Below are 10,038 nucleotides of genomic sequence, written 5' to 3' on the forward strand. Positions count from 1 at the left end.
TAGTTTCTATGACATTTTTCTTTCCCTGTCAATATAAGTTGTAATTATATGATTGATCACTCAATTATTTAATATGCTCGAATTACAAAAGCAAGAGAAAAAGGATGCCAAGAAGCAAGAATTAAAAAGAATAAGGAAAATTTTAAAAAAAATCAAGAAGACTCTTTCAAAAAGACGTTATCTAACAAAGAAAAGAAAAAACTATTCATGGTACCTAATTAATTCTACATTTTACAATTGACTAATATTAATTATTCTTTTCCTTGTCCACTTTAAGAGATTAAGTGAGGATTAATTATTATTTTTTTAATTTTAATTATTTCATTGAGTTATATTTTCGATATTAACTAAAGTATTATTATCCAAATATAAATTTTTAAAGTATCATTAACGAGTATTGTTTTATTATAATAAAATAATTACTTAACTAATATTTTAAGAAGAGTGCAAAATGTAATCTGAATAAGTAAAATGAAATCAAGGGAGCAGTTTGAAATCCTCAATGACAGAGGGGAAAAATATAAACAATCATGTTGTTACCTATTTTGATTTGATAATCTCTTAAGTACTAAGTTAAAAAGTATATTCCTGAAAATTGCGTCTTATAATGGATAAAAAATGTACAGCAAAAAATACGAGAGAGTGCAATGTTTAGTTCCAATATTATTGACCTCACGATACTTATTTTCCTTTTTTTTGTTTTCAATATAAATTCTGAATCATCTTTTATTAATATTAAAAGACTATAATTAATTTCTATGCAATTTTTATTTTTTAAATTTTTTTCAACATTCAAATACAAGTTGTAATTATATGACTGATCATCAATTATTCAGTATGCTCGAATTTCTTTAACATACTCGAATTACAAAAGAAAGAGAAAGAAGATGTCAAGAAGACAAAAATTGAAGAACGCAAGGAAAGCAAATTTAAAAAGGATAAAAAAGACACTTTCAAGAAGACATTACTTGACAATGAAAAACAAAAAACTATTCATAGTAAGTAATAATTTTTACATCTTACAATATATTGATTGATTAATTACTCTTTTCCTTATCCTTTTTAAGATACTAGTTTTTGAGCACGTGCTTCGCACGTATGTTTCATGTGAATTTTTATAGATACATTAGAATGACTAAAATTTTATGAAAATATATATGTAAATTGTAATGAATAATAAAATGTAACAATTACAAAATAAGAATAAAGGCTTACAGCAATGAAACATTCATAGAAAACTAAATTAAGAAGTCTAACAGAGAGAAAAAAAGACAAAAATATAGACATTATTCTTATAAGATTGATGTATATATAGATGAAAAAATAAGTACAAAATTAGTACATAACTCTTTGAGTTCTTATTGACTCCTTTCATATCCTTTCAAAATTCAAAAGTCTTCATCATCTACTTTTACTATAGAATAAAAATAATAGCCTAATAATCTTGGTAGGGGTTTCACGAGATAAAAAAGTTGAATTTATATAAAATAAAATTGGAGGAATATCAAAAGATATCTTAAAGTTTTAATTTTAAATATTTGGAGGTTATGAATATGAAAATATGAATAAATGAAGAATATGAAGAAAAAAAGTTAGCAAATTATATAGAAAGAACAACTAAAGTTCTTATCATGTAATTAAGCATCAATGATTTTAAATTTGTGAAGCTAGAGTCATTCTTTAATAATAATCAAGAGGACATTATCAATGTGTGTCTCCATTTTATAGATTTGAACCCTTTAAATTATTAAATTTGGTTATTTATCATAAAATATAATACTTTATCCACATCAATTATACTTTTTATGAGAGGGGTTAAGGAAAAAGTTATAAGAAGAGGAAAAGTAAAGAAATTTAGGTAACGATTTTTTTTATAAAAAAATAATTATTATATACATATAGATTATAAATGATAAATATAAATAAATTAGATATTTAATTAGGAATTAATGTTAGGAAGTCTAAAGGTCATTAAGATTTAATTAAATTTATACAATCAAATATTGAAATATTTTATAACAATTTAATTTATAGAATGGGTAAAATCGTAATTCAACTTTCATTGAGTAATATTTTCTAAAATTAATAGAAGTATTTGTATCATTAGTAAGAGTTGTTTTTGTTATTTGTAGTTTTAATGATTTAACAAACTTAGGGACCTTGTAAAGGTACCAGGTTTATTACTTGAATGTTGAAGATGAAACAAACCCAGGGATCTTGTAGAGGTATCAGGCTCTCATGGTGACGAGCCAGTTGACTGCCAGCTGGAGACGGTACAGAAAGTAGGTGCACACTTCCCGATGGCGTCAAAAAGTAAGACTTCTCCAACCAATGGCAAAGAGTTTAAGGAAAGTGACTTGTCCATGTAAAAGGCACTTTCCTAAACATCTTTGGTGGTTTTTGCAACTTGATATTAAACTTTTCAAGAACTCTTGCAAAGGCTACTACCAAGCAAAGGCAGAATTATTCCAAGAACAGCAGAAATCTTTGGAGCTTTTATTATAACTGTTTAGAAATATATTCTCTTGTTCTTATATTGTAAACTATTCCTAAAACTATAAAGGAATCAGTGGGTAGCGTTAAAAAGTCTAGGTTGTCCAAGTGGAATAGCTTAGTGGGTAGATTGTTTTCTACTTAGGCTTGTTAAGCAATAGAGACTATTGCTTAAACGTGAGATTAAAAAATTCTTCTCACATTTGCTGTAATCGTGTTTTACTTTTGCTTTTGAAGATTAGGGAAAACGATTGAAAATCATGTGAGACAGGTTGTGGTTTTACTCCCTTAAGCAAGGAGGTTTCCACGTAAAATCATTGTGTTGATTTTACTGCATTTAACTTTCTGGTTTTATTCATTAGTGTAGTAAGGGACGTGGTCCATTACTTTGTTAAGTGAAGGCATATATTTTATCAAGTGGTATCAGAGCATGCACTCCTTATTTGGTTAACACCAAGGAAGTGATACTTGTTCTAGAATGGCTGCTCCACTTAATCATGAAGAAGGTCAGTCGTCAACAAGACCTCCCCGTTTCAATGGACATTTTTACAGTTGGTGGAAAGTTAGAATGCATGATTACCTCATGTCTGAAGACAACGAGTTATGGGATATTGTACTTGATGGACCGTTTATTCCGATGATGGAAGAAAAGGATAGAGAGAAAACTAATCTTGTTCCAAAGCCTAGGCAGAAATACGACGAAGCTGATAGAAAAAAGATTGAAAAGGGCTACAAAGCAAAAACTCTTCTTGTCTGTAGGATAGGACCTGATGAGTTCAACAGGGTTTCAGCTTGTGAGTCTGCTAAGGAAATTTAGGACTGTTTGAAGACTGCTCATGAAGGAACTGAACAAGTCAAGGAATCAAAGATTGACATGCTTACCTCACAGTATGAGAACTTCAAAATGAAGGAAGGAGAAACAATTCATGACATGTTCACAAAATTGTCTTCCATTACAAGTGAGCTGCGAAGTCTTGGTGAACCTATAAGCATGACCAAACAAGTCAGAAAAGTGCTTCAAATTCTTCCAAAATCTTGGGAAAGCAAGGTTGATGCCATTACAGAAGCCAAAGATTTGAAGGTGCTGACTATGGATGCTTTGATTAGAAATCTGAAGACACATGAGATGAATCGAAATTACGATTTATCAAGGAGGCAAAAAAGGATAAGTCATTGATGCTGAAGTACAAATCAGATGAAGATTCAAGTGATGATGATATGGCATATCTTATCAGCAGATTTCAAAAAATTGTGAGAAAAAATAAAGTTTTTAAAAGTGGAACAAATGGTACTCGAAATGCTACTCAAGGTGATACATGCTACAAGTGTGAAAAAGTTGGGCACTTTATCAGAGAGTGTCCTCTACTCAAGAATGAAAACAAGGAACATCAAAAACCAAGAAGTGACAAAGAAAATAGAAGGGACCTGGTACTCGGTAAGAGAGATCGAAGAGCTGCTGCAGATTTTGTGGTCAAAAAGGCTCTTCCTGCATGGGGTGATTCTTCAAGTGATTCAGAAGAACCTGATGAAACAAATGATGTGTCTATGGTGGTTGTACATGAGGAGGAAACCGTTTTCAATGAAATGTTTGCTCTCATGGCTCATACAGAAAATGAAGAAGAGGAAAACCAGGTAACTCTTCTTGATATGAAAAATGACTTGGATAAAAATTCTCTTAAACAATTGAGAACTTTTGCAAAAGTCATGATTGATTCTGTAATTGAGTTAACATCTGAAAGAGATACCATGAATGCTGAACTTGACAGTTGAACTGAAAACAAAGCTAAACTTGAAGAGAAAATGTCAAGGATGGTGTCTCTAGAGTCTGATAATTCTGAACTTAAGAACCAGTTGAATCAGATAACTGAAGAAGCTGAAAAGCTAAATGGAATGTCAAATGGTCTACAAGCTGAAATTCAAGAAAAATTAAAAAACTCTGAGAAAAACCTTGGTCTGTCGCTGGAAAAGAGCAACAAACTAGAAAAGGATATTGTCAAACTTAAGGAAGAACTTGAAAATTCTCTTAAGTGGACAAAATCCTCAAAGTTATTGTCAAATGCAACAAATCAGAGTAATTTCAATAAGAAAGGACTAGGAAGTTTGAACATCACTCCTCCTTATAATCCTCACAGTAAGTATGTGTTTGTGTCTGACAATCTGCTATGTCTTCATTGTGGTAAGAATGGGCATTTGAAGGGAGAGTGTGCTAGCTGGAGAAACTCCTATGAGAGACTCTCTAATTATGCTGAAAGGCAAAATTTACCAAAAGAGAGACCTGGTCCTCCAAAGCATGTTTCAACTCAGAGATTTTCAAAGAAAAAATTTGTCACTGCTCCACTGTCCTTTGTTAGAAAGCTTCAAAATCTACCCTACTGGACTAAATACAATCTTATCACTCCTTTGTCTGCCTTCTGGGAACTCAAATTGAAATGGGTTCCCAAGCTAAACAAGTGATTCTTGTGCAGGTAAGTGAGAGGAGAAGCATTCAATGTTGGTATATGGACAGTGGATGCTCTAAACATATGACTGGTGATGTGAAAAATTCCCTCTCACTCAAGACACTTCAAGGAAGAGGTGTCTTTTTTGGTGACGGAAATAAGGGGTACATTTTGGGAGTTGGCAAAGTGGGAAGGTCTCTTGAAGATTCAATTGACAATGTGTATCATGTGGATGGGTTGAAGTACAGTTTGTTGTGCGTGTCTCAAATCTGTGACAAAGGAAATGAAGTAAAATTTACTTCTGAGAAGTGCACTGTGGTGAATTTAACTACAAAGAAGGTAATTCTCACCGCTCAAAGAAGTAAAAATATGTATGTGGCCAACTTAGAAACGTCTCATGGAGATGACCTGACATGTCTTAGTGCTCAGAATGAGAATGTTGATCTTTGGCATCGTAGGCTGGGGCATGTGAGCTCATTTTTATTGAACAAACTGATTTCTAAGGACCTGGTTCGTGGTCTGCCAAAGCTGAAGTTTGCTGAAAATAAAATCTGTGAAGCTTGTGTTAAAGGAAAACAAATCAGATCATCCTTTAAGCCTAAAAAGCAGGTAACTTCATCAAGAACACCAGAGTTGCTTCACAAGGACTTGTGTGGACCTTTGAAGGGCAGAAATGGCAAGAAGTACATTTTGGTGATTGTTAATGACTACTCTAGATATACATGGACAAGATTCTTGAAATCAAAGGCAGAAACAGCTGAAGAGTTGGTGGTATTCTTGAAAATGATTCAAACCAAATTGAATCAAGTCATTTGCAGCATTCGATCTGATCATGGTATTGAGTTTTAAAACTCAAAACTGGATAAATTCTGCATGGAGAATAGTACGAGTCATAATTTTTCTTCTCGTAGAACTCCTCAACAAAATGGAGTAGTGGAAAGGAAAAACAGAACCTTGGTGAACATTGCCAGAACGATGATTATTGAATCAAATGTTCCTCAAAATTTCTGAGCTGAAGCTGTTAACACAACATGTCATGTTACCAACAGGTATCTGATAAGAGCTGTTTTGAATAAGACCCCCTATGAGCTGCTCAACAACATAAAGCCTATGCTGAGCTATCTTAGAGCATTTGGATGCAGGTGTTCTGTGTTGAACAATGGAAAGGATGATCTGGGTAAATTTGATCCTATGAGTGATGAAGAAGTGTTTGTTGGATATTCTTCATGTAGCAAGGCTTACAGAATATTCAACAAACGAACTCAATGCATTGAAGAAAGCATTCATATTGTATTTGATGAAGATGGAAGCTTGAAGAATAATGGATCAAATGATGAAGATGATGTGATAAAACTGTTCAATTCAAAGAAAATTGAAGGAAGTGAAGTTGATACAGAACAACAATTGAAAAATGACTGTGATGATCAGAATCATAGTCTACCTGAAGAGGCTGATGAGGTTGAAAAGGGCGATGAGGTACCTAGTACTACTCAGAATTCCAGCCAGAGTACATCAAACTCCCCAGAAAATGATGTCTCTCTTGATGAAGAAGAACATGCTGATCAGCTCAACCAGTCTGCTCCAAGATCAGGATGGAAGCATAGATTATCACATCCTCTTGATAATCTTATTTCTCCCTTGAATTCTGGAATTCATACTAATCAAAAACAAGAAATCTAGTTGCATTCTCAGCATTCATATTATCTATTGAGCCCAAGAATGTGAAAGAAGCATTAGGTGATGCAGATTGGATCAACTCTATGCAAGAAGAGCTTCATCAATTTGAAAGAAGCAAGGTATGGTACCTGGTTCCTCGACCTGAAGGCAGAACAGTAATAGGAATCAAATGGGTTTTCAGAAACAAGCTTGATGAAAATGGATTGATTATTAGAAATAAATCCAGGTTGGTGGTTCAAGGATACAATCAAGAAGAGGGAATTGACTATGATGAGACTTTTGCACCTGCTGCCAGAATGGAGGCTATTAGAATTTTAATAGATTTTGTTGCATTCATGGGTTTCAAGCTGTATCAAATGGATGTGAAAAGTGCATTTCTGAATGGAGATCTCAAAGAGGAAGTATTTGTCAAACAACCTCCTGGTTTTGAAGATGCTGAGTTACCAAATCATGTGTTCAGATTGAACAAAGCCCTGTATGGTATGAAGCAGGCTCCAAGAGCATGGTATGAAAGGCTGTCAAAGTTTCTGCTGAAGAATGGTTTCAAAAGAGGCAAAATAGACAATACTTTGTTCTTATTAAAAAGAGAACAAGAATTTCTTATCATTCAAGTTTATGTGGATGATATAATTTTTGGAGCTACTTCAGAACATTTGTGTGAAGAATTCTCATCATTAATGGGAAAGGAATTTGAAATGAGCATGATGGGTGAACTGACATTCTTCCTTGGTCTGCAAATCAAGCAATCATCAAATGGGATTTCAATTTGTTAGGAGAAGTACATTAAGGAGTTGTTGAAGAAATTCAATATGTTTGACTCTAAACCTATTGATACTCCTATGGGAACAAATTCCAAGCTTGTAGTAGAGGAATCTGATCCTCTTGTGAATCAAACAATGTATAGGGGAATCATTGGATCCTTGTTATATCTGACAGCTAGCAGGCCTGATATTGTTTATAGTGTTGGAATGTGTGCCAGGTTTCAAGCATGTCCTCGTGATTCACACTTGAAGGCTGCAAAACGTTTTCTCAGATACTTGAAGAAAACAGGGGACCTGGTTCTCTTCTATCCAGCAGGTGACACTTTTGATCTGGTTTGTTTTGCAGATGCTGATTTTGCTGGTTATCAAGTTGATAGGAAGAGTACCTCTGGAATGGCTCATTTCCTTGGATCATCACTCATCTCTTGGGGAACCAAGAAGCAGAACTCGGTGGCTCTTTCAACTGTTGAAGCTGAGTATGTAGCTGCTGCAGCCTGCTGTTCACAGTTGTTGTGGATCAGGCAACACTTGGAAGACTTCGGGATTCACATCCAATTCCTCTTATGTGTGACAATACTAGTGCTGTTAGTATGGGAAAGAATCCAGTCCATCATAAGAGAACAAAGCATATTGATGTTAGACATCACTTTTTGAGAGATAATGTTGAAACGGGAAATATTGTGCTCACATATTGTCCAACGGAGGAGCAAATTGCAGATATCTTCACTAAGGCTCTCAGCAAAGATCAATTTGAGAGAAATCAGTTGAAGTTGGGCATGTTGATCTCTAATGTAGTGCATGTATCCTTTGTGTGAATATTTAAATATCTGAATAAAGATCCTTCTTGTGCCTTTTGTAGGTATACTTTCAGGAAGTGCTGCTTAGCAACAGAAATGACTAGAACAACTGGGGAATGCATTTGTAACTATGCTATGGTACCTAGTGCCTGTCCAGGTTAGCATTTATACATTAATTTGAAACTGAAAAATTTTGACCGTTGATAATGCCACGTGTCAGTCATCGGTCACTCGAACCGTTAGTCCCATCATTTCTCTCTCAAACGACACATCCAATCACGGACCTGGCACCTTTTCATGCCTTTTAAAAATCCTATTTACTTCTTTTTGAAATCCACATTGTCCTTTAACATTCTTCTTATTTCACGAAGGTTTTTAGCAAAAGTTAAAAAGGCAAACTTTGTTTCTTCTTCTTCCTCTCTCTGTTCGAAAAGCCTTTTTCTTGTGTGTCAAACATGTCTTCTCCCTCCTCTTCCTCCAAACAGATGCTAGATGCTCTAAGAGAAATAGAGCCACTTGCCTTCTATTTTCCGTCTCGTGTACAGGCCAGACCCAATCCCCCTTCTAGTTCGCAACAAGACACCCCCGACAACCCTTTCTATGCCATAGATGTAAACAGTTCATGCTTGCCTATTGGACCTGGTCCGTTTCAAGATATGCTGCCTGACAATCTCTTTGAAGGAGATCTACCCAAGCATAAGTCATCTGAGTCCAATATATTGGCAGCAAGTGAAGAGTTGGTGATTGAGAGTTTAGCTATGATGAGGAAAGAAGCAATGGCGGAGCAAACTGAAGTCTTACAGAGGGAAGAGGCAAGAAACACTCAGCCCATTTTTGATAAAACTCCTGATATAGGAAGGTACCCTTCTTCCTCCTCCTCTGACTCTGAAAGTGAGGAGGAACCTTTAAAATGGAAGGTTGAGCGAAGAGAAAGTGAAATATCTTGAAAAGGGAAGGAGAAGGTTGCCGAAGAGGCCCCTAGGAGAAGACCTACCACTAGGTCTGCTGCTCAAAAGAGTATGGTTGATGCCTTGAAGGCCCGTGCACGTTCTACTGCTGCAGTTAGAAGTGCCAGAACCTTCAAGGTATCAAATTTCAAAATGCCTGAGACTAATGTTGTTGAGTTGTCTGGTGAGGAAGAGGAAAAGAAAACTAAGAAGAAAAGGTCAGATAAGAAATAGGGAAAAGTTTCAAAGAAGGTTGAAAACACAAAGTCGAAAAAGAAGAGTTCTAAGGGAAAAAGGAAGAGGTCACAGGGACCTGGTTCCCAAGCCAGGAGAGATGAGAGTGTCAACATGCAGGAAGTTGTTGACAGCCTGAGAAAGCAAGCCGTCTTGGCAAGAAGAGTTTTTGATATGGGAATCATAACTCTTCCCGGCATGGAGTCTCTTCACGATATGGTAGAGATCCAATCTTGGCTACACTTGTTCAACAGAAAATCCCCCATCCTCCATAAAGAAGAAGTTTGCGAATTTTACTATAATGTTCAATTCAAGGAAGATGGGAGCATCCTCACACGGGTCAATAACATTGCTGGACATCTAGATGAGGGTGTGTTGAGCAAAATTCTCAAGGTGCCTAGAGAGGGGACCCGTTCTGTACTGAGGGGACCCGTTCTGTACTGGGAAAAACTTGCTCTTCTGAGTTTGCTTCTGTGATTTCTAAGACAGCCACAACTAAGGTTGCTGGGATTTATAAGAAAATCATGAAGAGCGAGTACGAGTTGGTCTTAGAGTTCATCAACAAAGTTCTCTTTCCTCGCACTGAAAAGAGGACAGTAGCAACTGCTGCTGACTTATTTGCAATGGAGATGTTGTGTAGCTTCGAAGCCTTGAATCTCCCAGGTCTAATGCTTAAGTATATCTACAAAAC

General features: G+C 35.4%; 1 protein-coding gene across 1 annotated transcript; it reads left to right on the forward strand.

The window, feature by feature from the left end:
* Positions 1-2,971: 2,971 nt before the first annotated feature.
* On the forward strand, positions 2,972-3,670 carry LOC138347672 (uncharacterized). Its single transcript, XM_069295975.1, has 2 exons — positions 2,972-3,277; positions 3,323-3,670. Exons 1-2 carry the CDS (start codon positions 2,972-2,974, stop codon positions 3,668-3,670), a joined length of 654 nt encoding a protein of 217 aa, XP_069152076.1.
* Positions 3,671-10,038: the final 6,368 nt, after the last annotated feature.

Source organism: Solanum lycopersicum, chromosome 3 (genome assembly GCF_036512215.1).
Source record: "Solanum lycopersicum chromosome 3, SLM_r2.1".
Lineage (NCBI taxonomy): Eukaryota > Viridiplantae > Streptophyta > Magnoliopsida > Solanales > Solanaceae > Solanum > Solanum lycopersicum.